This window comes from Zea mays, chromosome 2 (assembly GCF_902167145.1).
Source record: "Zea mays cultivar B73 chromosome 2, Zm-B73-REFERENCE-NAM-5.0, whole genome shotgun sequence".
Classification (NCBI taxonomy): domain Eukaryota; kingdom Viridiplantae; phylum Streptophyta; class Magnoliopsida; order Poales; family Poaceae; genus Zea; species Zea mays.
The window spans coordinates 40,556,732-40,576,075 of NC_050097.1; the positions used below are offsets into that span (position 1 = coordinate 40,556,732).

At 45.0% G+C, this 19,344-nt stretch overlaps 1 protein-coding gene across 1 annotated transcript; it reads left to right on the top strand.

Annotated features, from left to right (window-relative positions):
- The first annotated feature begins 9,118 nt into the window (after positions 1-9,118).
- LOC103646329 (hapless 8) lies at positions 9,119-16,052 on the top strand. Its single transcript, XM_008671062.3, has 4 exons — positions 9,119-9,637; positions 10,498-10,835; positions 11,387-12,530; positions 13,307-16,052. Exons 2-4 carry the CDS (start codon positions 10,684-10,686, stop codon positions 15,725-15,727), a joined length of 3,717 nt encoding a protein of 1,238 aa, XP_008669284.1. The 5' UTR covers positions 9,119-9,637; positions 10,498-10,683; the 3' UTR covers positions 15,728-16,052.
- The last annotated feature ends 3,292 nt before the right edge of the window (positions 16,053-19,344 follow it).

The window sequence follows — 19,344 nt, forward strand, 5'->3', positions numbered from 1 at the left end:
TGCGCCTGGGTAGCTTCTCGGGGCACCGCTGCAGCTTTCCTAAAAGCTGGCTGCGATCATGGAAAAATTGTGAACAGACCCAATTTCACTCTATCACCATCAATTCTAGATGACATTCCTGATCTCGCCCGAAGCATTTCTAATAGATTTGTAAAGATGATATGGACAAAAGGCGGGCGAGAAAAGGCTGGAGACGAAGCTCGGAGTCATATTGAACCAGTAAGAAATCATACCTTGTGCTTACCTCTTCCTTCAAGCTCGATTTTGACTTGCAACAACTTAATTCATGCAGGATGACGAAGCCGAGGCCGACACTTAAAGAGAATGACACCGAAGCTGAAGTCCCTTGAAGATTAAATAGGGGTAGACTGTAGACAGACTCAAGAAACTTTTGAGATAACTTTTGTAAATGTGACCAAACTTGTTCTTAATGTATTCTGTTCATACCTTGTAATATGTTCTTACCCTTCCACTAATGCATGAGAGGTGCTTTGATGTGGACGAAATTATCTTTTTGAGCCGAAAGCGAAAAAACACCTTCCCTTCTTTTCGTACACAGCGAAGCATAAAAAACAACATTTCCCTTTCTTCCGAAGCTCTTCTTTTCGTACACGAAGAAGTATAAGAGACAACATTTCCCTTTCTTCCGAAGCTCTTCTTTTCGTACACGAAGAAGTATAAGAGACAGTTTTTTCTTTTTGCCGAAGCAATCACTTATGCTATGATGATGGTTATCCTACATATGCCTGAATGAATGTTTATGAATGCAAATGTTATGATGTAATGTGATATGCAAATGAATGTCCGAACACATATCCGAAGCCATAATCACAGCCGTTATTTGCTTAGAAACAATCACATATCAGCGCTGACTTTTCGCTGTAAGCTCTGCATTCCCTTAGGAATGACTTTGGAGCTTCTTCGCCTTTTACTTTCGGCGGAATCAGCGTTAACTTTTCGCTGTAAGCTCTGCATTCCCTTAGGAACGACTTTGGAGCTTCTTCGCCTTTTACTTTCGGCGGAATCAGCGTTAACTTTTCGCTGTAAGCTCTGCATTCCCTTAGGAACGACTTTGGAGCTTCTTCGCCTTTTACTTTCGGCACTCGATGGTGCGTTCTCAGCTTTTACATTTACATCCTTGGGGGATTTTGCTCTTATAGAACTAAAAAAGGAAATTACATACGATGGCCCCATTAAAAACCTTTCTCCCCCTTCAGAAAGGAAAAGGGTGCCATGAAAGAAAAAATATAAAAAATTACATCAAGTTACACATAATATCGCCGAAGCTCATCCACATTCCAAGATCTGGGAATGTCATTGCCGTCCATATCCTTCAATCTGTATGAACCGGGTCTTGACGAGGATGCTATCAAAAAAGGTCTCTCCCATTTCAACTGTAACTTGCCCACTGTATCTGGGTTAGCCACTCGCCGAAGCACCAAATGTCCTGGCTCAATATTCTTTAGCCGAACCTTTCTATCACGCCATTTGATTGTTTAGGCTTGATACTTATTGATGTTCTCACAGCTTGAAGCCTGATCCCTTCTATAGCATCTTTTTCCACAGAATAAACAGCTCTAGAATCTGATTCTGCCGAAGCTACTACTCTTATTGATCCAGTTTTGGCCTCCTCCGGAGTTATTGCTTCGTCACCAAACAATAGTTTGAATGGAGTAAAGCCTGTTGACCTTGATATTGTTGTGTTGTGGCTCCATACCACTTTGATTAATTGATCTGGCCACTTTCCCCTGGGTTGATTGAAGATTAACTTCATTATTCCTGTCATTATAATGACATTGGCTCTTTCAACGAGTCCGTTTGACTCCGGATGCCTGACTGATGCAAAATGGATCTTCGTACCAATTTGATCACAGAATTCTCTGAAAGCTTCGGAGTCGAACTGTGTTCCATTATCTACAGTGATGACCTTTGGTACCCCGAAACGACAAACAATATTCTGCCAGAAAAACTTTTGAATGGTAGTCGAAGTTATTGTGGCTAAAGGTTTTGCCTCAATCCATTTAGAAAAATATTCCACAGCCACTACAACATATCTTAGGTTCCCTTGGGCCGGTGGTAACGGACCTAATAAGTCAAGGCCCCACCTTTGCAATGGCCAGATGGGTTGTATGAGCTGGGTTAAGGACGAAGGTTGTTTTTGGTCTCTTGCACATTTCTGACAACCTTCGCACTTTTGAACTAATTCTGCTGCATCCGAAGCTGCCTTCGGCCAATAAAACCCTTGGCGGAAAACTTTTCCAAGTAACGACCTAGATCCAATGTGAGATCCACACAGGCCTGCATGTATTTCTTTCATCAATTCTATGCCTTCGGTTCTAGATAAACACTTGAGTAATGGAGCACAAACTCCATGCTTGTACAACTCCCCTTCTATCATGACATATGGACGAGCTCTTGCCTCTATCCTTTTGTTATAAGTTTCGTCATCTGAAAGGAATTTACCCTGAAGGTAAGAGATAATCTCAGTTCTCCAATCTTCGCTATAAACAGGAGATATATTGAGGACTGCTCTTTCAAGAAGTTCCACTGAAGGTGCTTTTATTGTTTCGAAGAACACATCCGAAGGTAAGGGCAGCCCCTGTGCTGCTGACTTAGCTAGCAAATCAGCATGCTCATTTTGTCCTCGAGGGATATTTTTGACAGAAAATCCTTCGAAGGAAGCTTCGACTCTTCGGACCGTGTCTAGATATTTTTCAAGTTTCGGATCTTTAACCTTGCAACTCTTGTCGATATGACCCGAAACAACCTGGGAATCAGTTTTAAGAATGGCCCTTCTGATTCCCATTGCTTTTAACTTCTGAAGACCCAAAAGCAGGGCTTCATACTCAGTAATATTGTTTGTACAATTAAAATCGAGTCTTGCCGCATAACAAGTTTTAACTTTGGATGGTGAGACCAACACAGTGGCTGCTCCTGCTCCGAAGGTTCCCCAAGATCCATCGCAAAACACTGTCCATACTTCGGCATCTTTATTTGTTTCTTCATCCTGAGCCCCTGGCGTCCAATCGGCGATAAAATCTGCCAAAGCTTGAGACTGGATCGAAGATCTATGCACATAATCAATGCAAAATTCATTGAGCTCGGCAGCCCATTTTCCAATTCGCCCAGTAGCTTCTTTATTTCTCATAATATCCTTCAGCGGCTACGAAGAAGGAACAACAATATTGTATGCTTGGAAGTAATGTCGAAGCTTCCTGGATGCCATCAAAACAGCATATAACACCTTCTCCAATTCTGTATAGTTTTTCTTTGATATGCTAAGAACTTCAGATACAAAATACACTGAGACCTGCTTCTTGACTTGACCATCAAGCTTCTCCTGAACAAGTGCTGCACTTACCGCTGAGTGCGAAGCTGCCACATATAACAACAAAGGAGCCCCTGGCGTTGGTGGAGTTAATGTTGTTAAATCTATCAAATATTGCTTCAGTTCCTCGAAGGCTTTTTGTTGGCTTGGTCCCCATTGAAAGACTTCGGCTGATTTCAGCACTTCGAAGAATGGTAAATTTCTTTCTGCAGATCTGGATATAAATCTATTGAGAGATGCCAGCCTCCCTGTCAATCTTTGGGCCCCCTTTTTTGTAGTTGGTGGCTCCATTCGAAGTATAGCTTCAATTTTACTTGGATTAGCTTCAATTCCCTTTGTTGAAACCAGGCATCCAAGAAATTTCCCCTTCTTTACTCCGAAGACACATTTTTCTGGATTCAACTTTAGGCCAGCTTGTCTAAAACTGGCGAAGGTTTCCTGCAAATCAGCAATGTGATTTTCCTGTTTCGTGCTTTTTACAATGATATCATCAACATAAGTTAGCACATTTCTGCCTATCTGAGACTGGAGAACCGTCACAGTCATTCTGCTGAAACTTCCTCCAGCATTCTTGAGCCCCTTAGGCATCCGAAGGTAACAATATGTTCCACTAGGGGTTATGAAACTGGTCTTCGGTTCATCCTCCTTCTTCATCCAAATTTGATGATAACCTGAATAACAATCGAGAAGACTCATAAGCTCTGACGAAGCTGCTGCATCAACTAAGGAGTCTATCCTTGGCAATGGGAATTCGTCCTTCGGACAGGCCTTGTTTAGATCTGTAAAATCGATACACATTCGCCATTTGCCATTGGCCTTTTTTACCATAACAGTGTTAGCTAGCCATTCTGGGTATTTTACTTCTCTGATAACTCCTGCACTGAGGAGTCTTTTGACTTCATTACGAGCACCTTCGGCCTTGTCATCAGACATTTTCCGAAGCCTCTGCTTTCTGGGTCTGAAGGATGGGTCAACATTGAGCGAGTGTTCAATAACATCCCTGTTAACTCCGCAAAGATCATTGGCTGACCATGCAAAAACATCTTTGTTGTTGAACAAAAACCTTATCAAGGTTTTCTCCTGTTCTTCGGATAATTGAGAGCCCAACAGCACCTTCTGCTCTGCTATGTCCTCACATAAGAGCATGGGCTTCGGCTGATCTGCTGAAGCTGCTTTCTCCCTTCTGAATTTGTACTGTTCACAAGCTTCAGCTCCATCTATATTATGGATTGCTTTTGAGTCAGTCCAGTTTCCCTCGGCCCTTCTGGCAGCTTCCTGACTTCCATGAATAGCAATGGGTCCTTGATCCGAAGGTATCTTCATGCAAAGGTAAGCAGGATGAAGAATTGCTTCGAAAGCATTGAGGGTGCCACGACCAATAATTGCATTGTAAGGGTATTCCATGTCAACAATGTCAAACACAACTTGCTCAGTTCTGGTGTTGTTGATGAATCCAAAGGTCACTGGCATGGTGATCTTGCCCAGTGCTACGATCTGTCTTCCTCCGAAGCCACAGAGAGGGTGTGTAGCATCATGAATCTTATCTTCTGGCTCTTGCATTTGCCTGAAGGCCTTAGCAAATATGATATCAGCTGCACTGCCTGTGTCCACCAAGACATTGTGGACCAAAAACCCTTTGATAACACAAGAAATAACCATAGCATCGTTATGAGGAAAATCCTTGAGTTGAAGGTCCTCCTGGGAGAAGGTGATTGGAATGTGGGACCACCTTGACTTGATGAAGGGTCCCTGCACTCCAACATGTTGTACCCTTCTCTGCGCCTCTTTCTTCTGCTTTTTGTTGGCTGGTTCTGAGCATGAACCACCTGTTATCGGGAGCACCAGCTTCGGGGCCGAAGCAGCTCCAGCTTGATCGTTGAACAAAGCCATCAGCTCAAAAAAGTGGAAGTGAGTTCACCGGAGGTGGGCGCCAATGTTGGGAGCTTGTTCTCAAATGCTATAAATTAAGAACAAGGCAACATAAAATGTTAAATATCAATGCCCTTCGTCCGAGGAAGCATTATTTCCCCAAGGATTTAATGAGTTTCGGACGAAGGCCATGAACAAAATATCACGAAGGTCATACCTTCGTGATCAGACTTGAGAGACAATATGAAGTAAAATATAAAATAGAAGGCATTATAGAAAGACATACTAAAAATGAATAACAATATTTATATATGTTTTTCTATATGAATCTAAATATTGAAACATAATATTTAGGTGCATTTATACCTTCTTTTTGACGGAAAGCAATAATTCCAGTGTAATGCGCTAGTGATTACAAGATTGCGTGAACAGTATAGAGACACTGTTCACCTATTTATAGGCACAGGGCGTAGCCTGCGAGGAATTACAATTATGCCCCTCATAAGGGATTACAATGGTGACTCAAACATATAGGGACTAAAAGGTCATTCTACTCTTATGTCGGTTTGTAAACTCCGAAGCTTCATGAAGAGGAACCTTCGGTCATCTCATACAAACAGCTTCAGCCGAAAACTGCTTCTTCTTACAAGACCTTCGGCGACGAAGCATAGTCCCAACAGTTAGCACACTGCTACACCTCCCATTGTACACCTGGACCCTCTCCTTACGCCTATAAAAGGAAGGTCCAGGGCCCTCTTACAGAGGGTTGGCCGCGCGGGGAAGGACGGGACGGCGCGCGCATAGGCCTCTCGCTCCCTCCCGCGCGGATGCTTGTAACCCCCTACTGCAAGCGCACCCGACCTGGGCGCGGGACAAACACGAAGGCCGTGAGTTTCCCCTTTTACGCCTGTCTCCCTCCGGTTTTTCCCCCCTTCGCGCTCCGTCTCGCGCCGACCCATCCGGGTTGGGGCACGCGGCGACAATTTACTCGTCGGTCTAGGGACCCCCCGGGGTCGAAACGCTGACAATACCCACGTAAATTATCCACCAAAAAGATCTCAAGATTTTTTATTGATTGTCTTCGGTCTGCACATAATATTTTTTATGAATGCACGAGTATCATAGGCGGCAAATCAGAGACCCCCATCCCTCGCCTCCCCACTTCCAAGGTTTCATAGAGCCGAGGGGAAGGAAAGAGGCGGGCATAACTGTTCGTTGCCGGAGAAGGACACGACGAAGACCTGGACATCTAGTGGCGACATAGGTAGTATACTGCTAGATATATAGGGAGAGAGCACGCAAGCGGAGAAAGAAGCCCAGCCGGAGCAGCTTCAAACCGAGAGGCACCCGCATCAGGCGTCAGTCCGAGAAGGGCGAGAGAATGCGAGTGTCTTCCCAGCCCTGGACCCGCCGAAGCGACACAACACCACCATCAAATCCATAGCATATGCCGACTGCTGCCACACTACGAGCCTTGGTTGTCCAATATCTCAGACCTGGAGTCCTCATCGCCAAGATAACCTAAGAGTGGCAGGCGCCACCATGTCCTCCTCGACGGCACGCACAGAGAAAGGCCAGAAGCATGACTGACTCGCCCTATACCCGCGTCGACGAGCGTCGGTCGGCTCGCAGCTGCGACCGTGGGTGGAGGCAACAGGTTGGGGACGAAGAACATGGCGAAGGCCGAGAAGACGAACGGTTCGTCCGACAACGAAAACGATGGTGCACGCATGATGTGAAACATCCTCGTGGACGTACAATAGCCACTGCGTGAGTCGATGTCTGGGTTGGTGTCCGACGAATACGAGGAGGTGCCTGCTCCTACGTCCTCTGCCGAGAATGGGGTGGCACGAAGGTGGAGGCATGAGGGGAGAGAGAAAAGAAGTAGAATGTCGAACGAGGTGGTGGCAACTGAGGCGAGGACCATCATTATTGTGCGGAGGTATAGATGGTTAAATGGGCCGTGTGTGGCGAACCGGCCCGAGGCACGACCCATTTAATAGCGCCTGGGCCAACCCGGCACGAGCCCCGTGCGGTGCTTGGGCTGTAGCCTCGGCCCGTAGTGCTGGCCCGACCCGACACGATTATTTTTTTTATTTTACAAAAATTCATATATACATAAACAATTTATATTCAGTATTATAAACACTTGAGCATGATGTTATACTGGTTAGACAGATTTGCCCAGTGTCTCCCTCACTCACCCTTCTTTCATCAGGGTGTGGGTTCAAACCCCACCAACTACATCGCTTTTTAACATTTTACGCTGAGTTGATTTGGAAGAAATGTAGGGACTTTTTTAAAAAGATGACGTAGGATGACCGTTGAAACTGATGTTTTAAGTGTAGTAGAGATATAGATAAGTTTTGGGCCTTTTGGGCCGAGTTTGTTTTCGCCGCACGGTTTGAGAACTATGGATCTTTAGGCTGTCTCCAGCAAGGGCCGATAAAGCCTCCTGTCCGGTAAATGAAGCAGACACAAACGTCTAGTGCACGTCCAGCAAGGAGCGCTAAACCGTCTGCTAAAATATAGAGGAAGCACGACGTCCGGTAAATCTAGAGTTTCTCTGTCCATCTGCTATCCATCCGAGCGGAGCGAGTGACAGTCGGGGAGTAGCTGCCGCATGGGTTGTCCTCATCTCCGATGAACACGCTATAGATGGAGCTTGGCTGCGACAACAAACATCAGGTTGCCATGGGACGAGCATCAGCGTGGAGGACCTCGGCTGCCACCGCACACCGGAGCTCGATCGGGGAGGAAGATCAGCACAGAGGAGCGGAGGCCTTTGCTACCACTACGGAGCTCCGTCGAAGAGGAAGAAGACAAGCGCGGACGACCTCGGCTACGACGACAGGAAATCTGGTCATGGAGGAGCCACAGCGCGGAGGTAGTCAGATGCAATGGCGCGGAGGCCCTCAACCACCACCACGCTCCGGAGATCGACCGACGAGGAGGAGAACCATGGTGAAGGAGCTTGGCTGCCATGGCGCGGAGGTCGGCCGGCGATGGTCAACAATATGGAGGAAGGTTTGCGATGCGTCGCGGAGCCACTTGAAGACGAAAACTGCTGTTTTTCTACCGTGCGAATAGGAGGGTGAGGTAGAGTTGCAAACTATATTTATTAATACGAATTGAAAAAACAAATTGGAATATGTAAACATCTCTAAATTTTATAAAAAATATTGTTTTGAAAATTTATAAGAAAAATATAGACGTGTAATATATAGAGTAATATATAGAGAACAAAATTTAGAGGATATTGTTGTAGCTGGAGAAGATATAGAGAATAGAATCTTTTAGAGTGTGCTGTAAAGGACAGAGAATATTTATTTAAGGAATGAAATTTAGTGGAAGTTGCTGCAGACAGCCTTAGCATTGAAATATCAACAACTGACAAATTTAGGTGATTCTAAGATGATTTTGTATTTTCAATAGTAAAAACAAGTAGCTCCTAGCGTCGCATTATGTTTGCAATTAAAACCAGAAGATATACTGTTGTATTTTTTTTTTCTAATTTAAATAAGTTAGTCCTGGTTTTTTAGAGAGTAAAATAGATCCCCTATTTCTATAAACATTAATCACGTTGAAACCAGATAGATGGCAAATTTATGCACTACTATCGATGGTTCCGTTGTCAAAGAATGTTGATTCTTAAATATAAGTTTGTGGTAAAAAAATAAAACTGAATAATTGTGGTCGATTAAAAATAGATTCGTCCGAATGGGCAAAATATGCCTACGTGAGCGAGTACCTGCTTGGAAGAAATAGACAAGCCATCGGTGGCATTCTTGGAGTATTCGTTAAGGAGGGGACCAAAGGTTGGCGCTTCACCCCATACAATCAACAAGACAACAAAAGAGAGAGAGAAAGCACTCGAGCAGCGTCGAAAAAAATAATAATATAGTTGGTGTAGGATAGGACAGGGCCGCAGAAAAAAACCACTCATTTTCCTGCCTCAGCGCTCCCCTCTCTCTCTCACAGGTCCGGGGCTCCTTTTCTTTTCTCGCTCCAAAAGCAAATACTACACGCGCTCTCTCTCGAGCTGCTGCTGTTAATGGTACAGCCAGCCAGCCCCGCCTTTGGCTGGCTTGGTGGAGAACCAGATGCCTTTGATGTGTGAGTGGTTGGTGTTTCCTTCTCTCTCCTTTAATTTTTTTTCCCGGCTAGGCAGGCAGCGTGGGACTAGGAGAGAGAAAGTGGTGGTGGGAAGCCAACAAAGAAAATCGGCAGCCATTTCTTCCCCTTTTGCCTTGCCTCGCTCCTCCTCCCTCACCTCTCCCCCCCGTCTGCTTCCAGTCCCCAGAAATCAAAACCTCCACCACCACAGAGCTCCGAGACCCTCACCCTCCTCCCCGTCTGCTCGCTGCGTGGATCTACCGGCAGGATGCTCTCTCCATCGCGCGCGCCGCCCGGGGAGCGCCTGTGAAGAAGGAACGGAAGGTGAGAGAACTGCCGGTGTTCTTCCTCCGAGTTCGTGCGTGCGGTGTGGTTTCCGTGGGCGGTTCTCGATTTTTTGCTTGACTTGAATCCGCGCGGTTTTTCCTTGCTCTTGCGCGTCGCTCCCCCTTACCAGATTCGTCGCTGGAACTGGAAGATTGGCGTCTGCAGACTGGATCTCTCTCTCTTCGGGCGGAGCTGGGATTCCTCGTGCTTCTCTCGCTGCCTGTGACCGCTAGATCTCCGCTGCTTTTCGTGCTTGCTTGTTTTGTTCTTGGCTACGGCCAAAGATTCTCGATCCCTTGCATCTGCTTTCTGCAGATTTGGTACGGATTACGGCCCCCCCGTTCTCGAACTCCTTCCTCTACGTGCTCCCATGGCTCCTCGTCCTTACAGAAATCCCCGATTAGGCCAGTGATGAAGCGACGGGAAAATCGTTTCTTTTTTCTTGATTTCTCGCCAAATCTTAGTTATTAAGCTCCCTTTCCTCTTTTCTTCTTTTGCTATTTATTTCCCCATCAAGAAAGCACTACCATACAAGCTACCCTCCAGTGCTTGGCAACTGTTCATGTCTCCTTCACTGCTCTTCCCTTACTGCAAATCCTTTGCGAGAGCTGCATGATCCGTGTAGGCTTCCCCTTAATCTGCTCAAAGACTCGCTCGCTCGTCCACCTTGCCCCGGGATGATATTTCATGTGCTCTGTGCTACTTCGAGAGCAGCCCCCTCCGCGTGTCTCCTCTCCTCTCTGGCATCCATACCTCACTTGCTGCATCTATCAGCATAAAATCATGCCATTGGATTCCCAAAGAACAGCTGGTTTGGTTGGACATGAAATAATATGTGCCTTGCTTTCTCTCTGCAGGTGCCTGATGAGATAGTGGACGGACAAGGAAGTGAAGTTTCTTGTTCTATCCACCTGTTGAACTTACCAACTTGGTATGCTGGAGTGCAAGAATAAGAGCAGGCCCAATCGCTTCACAGCTATTGGGTTCTCGGTGCCGACTGTAGCAGCCGCAGATCTGGAGGGAGCAGCGAAGGCGTTCATCAGATGTTATCCAGTGAGCACCCTTCAGGCCCCTCATGTTCCTCCAAGTCTGGTGGCCCGGGTGTGAGCGCTGATCCGGCGACGTCCGCGGCGGAGCAGCCAGCGTGCCAGGATCCCAGAGATCTGATCCAATCGTATCCCAAGTTCTCCATAAGGTGAAAGATATATGTGTATATCCTCTTTGATTCAATACCTTTGGAGAGAGATTATTTTTCGGTGTTTAAGTTCTTGATGCTGGATCTCTGTCTTTCTGATGCGTCGATTAATTATTGGCTGCTGCTTTGAGGGATCGGATTGGGTATGAATGGTTGCTTTCAGGGTTAATCCGTGTTATTGTCCGGGGGTGTTTAATTAGTTTAATTTTCTGCTGATTAATATAAAGGTGGCCTTTTTTTCCACCCCAGAATCTGAAAATAAAAGGATGCTCCTCTCATTAATCTTTGTCCACTGCCTACTATTGGTTTTCTTTTCCATATACGTGGTGGTTCTGCGATAAACAGGCAGGCGACATATTTTTGGAGATTTCAGTTTTGATATGACAGCATGTTCAGTTGGTCCACGTTGATGTTGTTTTTTCTCTCTTCTTTTCAACCTATTGTGGAGGGTTTGAATCTTATACAGTTTGGCAACACTATACATGAGTGTTCGTCATATAGGCACGTATTACCATATGCTAATGGGCCCATGTTTCTGTCCCTATTTCCAGAGATTATGTTTTTGCTTCAAGGAGCAAAGGCATCAAGAGAAGCTGGCCTTTCCATCCACACTCGTTGCAGCTTTGCCTGGAGCATGGTGTGAAGGATCCATTGCCTCCATTTGAGCCTCCCGATTTGATCCGGTCTCAGCCATTAAATATTTCCACAGACATTAAGCAATCTGCTGCGTGCTCAGAACCCATCATTAGTGTTGGTCTGGTGAAGACCAAAGATGCCGGTTCGTCAAACGAGTATACAGGCGATATCAACTTCCAGTCATGCCAGCCAGTAGATGAGTCACCTGGACCTTCGCCATACACATCACCGGAGGATGGGAAATCCGGTATCGACCAAGTGGGAAGTACAAATGAATCAGATCATACTGACGAGGCTATACCAATAGATCTGCAAGATAATAGCTGTACAAGAGCAAGTCGGCGAACTGAGGTTGCTGTGCCCTTGCGGCGGTTGAGAAATCTTGACTCATCGTGCGAGCCATCTGAAAAGAAGTGCAAATTTGTTGTCAAGTTAGGTGCCTCGGCAGATATTCGGCGGCCAGAGGATATAGCATCTAACTCTAGCTCAGTTTCAGATCCGATGGCTTCAAAGACTTGTCCTGTGTGCAAAGTATTTGCTTCCACTTCGAACACCACATTGAATGCCCACATAGATCAGTGCCTTTCTGTTGAGTCTAATACTGAGCTTGTTGAAACTGTCCTTGTAAAGCCTAAAGTGAAGCCAAGGAAGAAGCGATTAATGGTGGACATATACAAGACTGCTCTTCCATACACCCTTGAGGATCTTGATCGGAGGAATTGCACTAATTGGGCAGTTGAGTTGGCTATGTCTCCAGTGAGCAAAGAGGTTTGCACTGAGAACGGAAGCCCAGAAGTGGTATCATTTGACAGAAGAGATGATGAAAGAGAAGGAGATGTTTATGTTGATTCTAATGGCATAAAAATTAGAATTTTGTCCAAGTGTAATGATGTACCTTTGGTGTTGAAAGATGACCTTGGTTCTAGCAAAGTTGCGAAGCATGGAACTGGAAAAGGTATACTGATGAGCAAAAAGATGCTGAAGTCAAAGCTTTTGAAGAATAAGAAGCTGAAGATGCATGGAAAGAAGTACAACAAAACAAGCCATTTGAACTCCCAGGTAGTGTCTTTAACTCACTCTACATGTTGTTTGTCACTGACTCTAGTACCATGTTTATTGATTGGCACAATGTGATCTTGGACCATTATTCCATGGAGTGCATACCTATTATTTATCAGGCCTCTTAGACTACGCTTTATATATATATAATGTCTGGACTGATGTGGCTTTTGTTTCATGAATGAAGTGTGCTATGCACTACACCTCTTTTTAACTCCATGTGTCATAAATGGTTTGTAAGAACAGATGTCAAGCTTAGATTATGTTACCTTTGTAACTTGTTTCTCTGTGAAGGTATGATCGAGGAACATAATCAGATGTTAGGCTAGCTTGGATTGTGTTAGCTTTCACAGACATGGTTTAGTTTTTGCTTGATATTCTTCACCAGACCAATGTTCTTAAATGGAGATGCTAGGGTAAAGGCAACTTGTTTATCTTAACCATAGAGCCCATTGTTTAATTTCTGCTAAGTCCTTTGTTTCGTAGAAGATAACAGTAATTATGGCATTTTACTGAAAAACATTTTTAAGTTCTGGAGGGAAAGCCTTTAGAAATTAATTTTTGTGAACCTGTGTTGGTTCTCCATGGGTTAGTTTATGTTTGATATTAGTTTTACAGATGCCATGTTTTTGCTGGATGTCGAGATCATTTTTACTTTATTAGGTATAAAACATTTCTCCATTGCATATGATAACATTTTGTTCTGTGGTTGACTTTTAAAAAGGTTTTCCCTCTTATTTTTGCACCTTTGACTTATTGATATGGGATACACACAGGTTCAAGCAGACCCGCATGACGATATTAATGAGGAAACCTCCGAGGAGGAGAGGAATGCATGGAATCCTTCTGAAAGCACCAGCAATTGTGGTTCCAGGACTATGCAGCAGTGGGTATGCTCCAAACGATCAGATATCAACAAGAAATTAAGCAAAAACCATAGTGGTAAAACATTTGACAAAGTGGCACCTGGAGCACAGAAATCGGATAGGAGCAGCATGTTTGGCTTTAATGATTCTCAAGTTCCAGAAAGTCCTGTTGGGGTGTTTTCTTCTGAGTCATTATACATGGCCACAACTTCAGAAGCCACTGGTGTTGAGCAGAGTAATGGTCCTTCAAAAGTGCTTAGATCGATTCCTACATGGTCTTCAAAAACTCATCTTCAGAGCAGTGTCATACCAAAAGTACCTAGATCAGCTGCTGCTCTTGCAAAGAGAAAAATTAAGGAGATTGGGAGGAGAGAAGCTACCAAACTAGATAATTATGATGTAGTGAGGAATCCCACTTCAGTGAAAAGATTTGAAGCTAGGACTCTTTCCTTCTCCACTGCAGGGCCAAGCAATGGACCAAACAGGTCAGCATCTACATCAAAGAAGATCCGGAAGCACCGATCTCCGTTGAGGACTGGCAAGCGTGCATTTTCACCTTCTAGTACTAGATTAGTTCATGGCTTTGGTGACGAGCATGAACCTGAGACCAGACATGTAAATAAGAAATTCAGGATTACTAGTAATGAGGCTCCCAAGAAGTTTTTGAAGCATACTGAAGAGGATACTGCAGATAATGACTTCTCTTTTGCAAGTGACATGCCAGTATCGGGACAACAGAATGATCAATATGATGTTGCACAGGAAACAGAGGGTACACAAATGGATTGTGAAGGTGAAGATGCTGAAACTGATGTGCCATATGATTCAGTATCCAGAAGTGATCCTGCTGAGTGTTGCAACCAAATAAGTGATGTTTCTCTGAGTCCTGAAAACTACAGAACAGCAGACGATGATGTTTTGGTTGAAGGCTGTAGTGTAGCTGTGGAGGATCCAAACTCCAGTGAGCAATTAGCACATGGCCATGAATCCAACAGTGCTGCCAATAATGAAATGGATGAATGGCAGATGGATCCTACTTCAACAAAGGAATCTAGTCCCTGCTTAACTAGTAACAGGGACATGGGCCCTGGAGGTCATCAAGATAACTCATCAATAACATCAAATGGAGAAGAAGACTTTAATGAAGAGCATGGTCTGCCACTCGGAAGGGGCTCACTAGATTCTCCCATTTCGACTGCCTCAACTATGGCCCTTCCAGCTGCTTTGAAGGATTCAAGGACTAATGAGGAAGAACCTGGCCCATCTACTGGTAGGACTGTTGAAGAGCAAACCACCGGGTGCTTGAATCAAGAAACCAATTCAATACCTATGGCCAGAGAAGGTGAACTGCCCAGTGAGAAGCCTTTTCGTTGTTCTTGCCAGGAAAACATTGCCAGAGAGTCTCGTCAAAGTCCTGTTGCCAGACCAATGCTGAATTCTACTGGGAAGCAGGTTCCGCAATTGCACATTGGTTCGAGGGCATCATCATCTTTCAGCACGTACCAAAGAACCAGCGCAAAGCCCAACCCTTGCTTTGATCCACATGATCATCTTTTAGCGGCTAAGGTCCCAGCAGAATCTGCTATCAGCTTCCCTTACTCCACAGACTGTATAAGCCCCTCATTCCAAACTCAGCTTCCTTCACCATCAAATCCTGTCTTGAGGCTGATGGGTAAGGATTTGATGGTGATGAACAGTGAAGAGAGTGTGCATCCTCAAGCACCAAGTTCAGACTACATCTTGAGAGGGAATTATCCAGCACCTGTTGGTTTCATGCCTCCAAACTACCAACATCTCAGTAATTCTGCATTTATCAACATGCCGCCGACCACAGCCAGCCACCAGATCCCTCTACCAAGTGTTCAAGCTAGCGGCTTCGTTGCTCCTCCATTGCGTGGTGGTTCTGTGATGCAATCTGACCATCACTCCCAGCAGAAGCCCTACAGAAACATCATGCCTGCCATGCATCGCCCAACCTACATGATGAAAGAAGTGATCGTGATCAACGACTCTCCTGAGCGCAGAAGTGAGCCACAAGGTAGCATGCTGTTCCCCCCTGCTCCGCCTCCACCACTTCCGGTAGTACCAAACAACATGCCACCCCGTCCGTTCTACTGCTTTCCACCGCAGAGCCCAGTTTTGCCAAGGGAGAGGGGGGCTGTTGGGTCCATGCTCGTGTACGCAAACGTTGGCTCAATGGTCGGCGTCAATTCGTCGAGTCAAGGAAGCCAAACGGAAGTCGCCAGTCCTTACATGCCAAACCCGTTCTTCGTGCAGTCTCGAGCCGGTTACATGAACCCGCCAGTGTACTACTCGCAGAATCTGGGGTGATGGTTTCTCAGTAACTCGAATGACCAGGAGAACTCCATTTGGCTTGCCGGTCGTCATCGCTCTGTAAAAGTGGGGGTACATGGGAGTTTCGTGATGGGTCTAAAATGCTGAGACTAGTCAGCCTGCAAGATGTCTGAGTTTCATGAGGATTTTCACATAGGTTGCTTTAGATTTTCTTTTCTTTTTTTTGGTTCCGACTTAAAGGTACAACATGTTTGCCGTCAAAAGTGTTTTAATTACTTCCCTGCAAAGTCGCAGTAAATTATAGTATGCAATTCCCAACAGTTCTGCAAAGGAATATATCTCAGTATTTATCGAAAAGGCAGCTAGAATCTTATAATCCAATTTGCATGTTTATATATAGTCTGGTGTTTGTTCTTTTCCACTCTGTTCTGCCAGTGGTTGCTAGCTCAGCAGTGTAAGTCATGATAGTTGCTAGCTCAGCAGTGTAAGTCATGATATTATTGCCTTGTTTGTTTAACCTCTAGATTATATAATCCAAAGTTAATAGACAAATAAACATCATAGATTATTATGGTAGATTATTATGGTGGATTATATAATCTAGATATCTAGATTATGATAATATATAAGCATGTCATTAAGTGTTTATTTTAGATTATTTTTTGGCCTTTTATCCGCTAATAATATGAGTAAACAAACATTTTTTAATAAGATTATATCAACCGTATTATAATGCGGATTATATAATCTATATAAAATAAGCTGAATTATATAATATTTGAAATCAAACAAACGGGCTCTATATGTATTGTTTGTCGTTCATGGTTATATTATGTAACTGCGAGAAACTATCTATGGTTTGGTTATACTACACATAAAACATCGTCGGGTGAACCAAGTTAGTTCAGTTCCATAGAGATTAAATCTATTTATGTTTAATTTTGATTAGTAAGAACAACTCCAACAAAACTCGTAAAACATTTGTTGGGAAGAAAGCGCAAAATGAGTCCTCCAACGGTACCTTTTTATCCTCCATTATCTTTGTGTCCTGAATATCTAGCCTTTTCTCCCTCAAATTTCTATGAATTTAGGGTGTGTTTTGTTTAGCTTTTGGCTTTGGCTTTCTCCAAAAGCCAAGTTAAATGGCTAGATCTAGAAAGCACTTTTTTTCTAAAAGTCGTGCTTTTAGTGGCTTTTGAATAGAATCGTGAAAATATATAATTTTTTTGCGGGTTTTAATGGTTTACACAACTTTTTTTTAGTTTTTTAGCAGTTCACAGCACACAACAACTTTTTTACACCTCATAGCGCATAACGATTTTTTCACAGCTATAGTCCAACCAAACAGACCCTTATAATTTTTTAAGAATTTTTTTACAGTAGACCCTAATATTAAGTTTAAGGAAATAAATTTTTAGTAGTCTTTTGGAGTTGTTCTAATGACCTCTACATCCCTATAAATCTACTCCTAATTGAATAAGCCTTTAGGAATAGGTCCAAAACCAACCCTTTCTCATGTGTTGCACATACTACGCCTCCTCCTTAATCTATTCCTTGACAAGAAATGCTTTGCTCCATTTTAATGTCGATACTGGAGGGTAAGGAATTGAATTGGGTTCAAAACCAAATTAGACATAGTACTGAAACGAGAAGTAATTCCAATTCTATTGTTTGGATGTCATGTAATTGGAGTTTAGAATTATGCGGTCTAAATCCATGCAATTCAAAGGGGTGACGCTCTGTACTGGGAGATGGAGTTTCTAGTTATAGACCAATTCCATTAGAACTGGATTTCTGTTTTCAAATCTCAATTCCATGTGCAACCAAGCAACAGAATTCAGGAAAGCTGATTTTCCAAATTTCCAAATTCCGTGCTACAATATGTACACCCCCAAACGAGCTATTAGGCTATTCTCAATGAAAAATCCGTATAGCTCTTTTTAACGCTGTGGTATCATCGAAAAGTGGTATAAAACTACGGATGAAACAATGGCTCTTAATGCAATATTTCACTTTACTATTTTACAGGTTAACATATCAATTACACGTTGCAAATCAATGGCCAATAGAAGCCGATGAAATATGTGAAGGTGAAGCAAATCGCTAGGTTTTAGACGGTTTTCAAGAACTTAGAATCGAGTTGAAAGCGTTTCATCCTCATGAAACTCAAATCCTCTTGAATGCTATATGTCATGTCATCAAGGAATCTGATGTTGCACAGTACTAAATGTGCGTGAAATCACCATTGAGAATAGCAATGTATAATGACCAGAGAGCTTGTGGACTGTAATAGAGTACGAGTACCTGAAACGGGTTAAGAAATGTATGCAATTCGCTAGTACTACAGTGGGGATGGAAGGAGCAGCAAACTGGAGTGGTGGGCAGCGACGGCGGGCCGGGTGCCTGCAGCGCGGGGAACGACAGTGGCAGGCTGTGGGCGGTGATGGCGCGTCTGTGGACTGGACGGCCGGCCACGTATCATTCATCCGTGTCCCCTGATCGAGCAGGCAGCTGCTAGCACCGAGTACTACTCGGCTACTCCTACTAGTACCGGCCAGAGGGGAGGGCGCCCGTGTCCGATGACATGAATGGACTTTTGTTGGCAGATGAGCCGGTCGGGACGGGAGAGAGCGAAGGCGGCGAGGCGAGGCAGCTGAGGATGGGAAGGAAGGAGGTGATGCTGATGCCTCACTCGCGGACCCGTACCGATGGCCGCGCCATAGTGAGCCGTCGCTAGCTTGTTGGGTGGCCTGGTAGTGTGTCCACCGTGAACAGCGGACCAATCCATGCATCCTACAACAGTCTACAGAGTGCAGACAGACAGAGACAGGGACACAGGGGAGAGGGCTCAGCCGGCGAGGAAAAGGGGGACGAACCAGAGCGACGGCCGCGGGCTGCCCCAGCTGCGGCCGTGGGGGCGGCCCGACAGCGATAAGAGCTGAGGAAAAGGGGGCCGTGTGTGTCCGCGTGCCCCTCTCGCGTCGTGCGTGCCCACCAAAGTATGCCTCCGAGAGGGTGAAGGGTGGCACCACCGCACCAGGCGACGATGGGCTCTGCTGCATCCGAGAGGCGAGAGGGTGAAGGGTGGCGAGCACAGTGTCCGACAACAGGAGTGGTTACCCCTCGGATGCCAAGTCCGCCATCCATACGTGGTCGACCGGGACTTTGAGCTGCAAAGCTCACGTCATTGTCCATACTCTACGTGGACACGTAGCACTCTCCACTTGTCTTTTTTTATTTTATTTAGCGGCACTTCCGCTGCTGCTGCACGATACAACTCTAATGATAAACTTGGGTTCTTATGATTCCCCGTGGCTTTAACTGCGGTCGACTAGGTTGGTCGATCGGTACAGCTACCAACTAATCGTATGTCCAGCAGCTATATAACCTGGATAAAGCATGGCCCAATAAAACTCCACAAAAGCGGGCTTCTGCGACTGGCAAAGCCCGAAGACCAGCAATTCCCCCCGCAGCGCCCCCACACGGCCTTCTCTTTTCTACTAGGAGTTCAGATTACGGTCTACAGCGGGCCGAACCCACGTTCCGTCAAACCGCAGACAACCGGTATCTGGAACGGAATCCCCCCCGGTTCCCAGCATCATCGTGTGCTCGTGTTAACTACTCTTCTTCTTCTTCTTCTTCCTTGACGGACA

Coding starts and splice junctions, on each gene's coding strand:
- LOC103646329 (XM_008671062.3), top strand. CDS start 10,684: ATGTTATCCAGTGAGCACCCTTCAGGCCCCTCATGTTCCTCCAAGTCT. Junction 10,836..11,386: donor TATCCCAAGTTCTCCATAAG/GTGAAAGATATA, acceptor CCCTATTTCCAG/AGATTATGTTTTTGCTTCAA. Junction 12,531..13,306: donor CAAGCCATTTGAACTCCCAG/GTAGTGTCTTTA, acceptor GGATACACACAG/GTTCAAGCAGACCCGCATGA.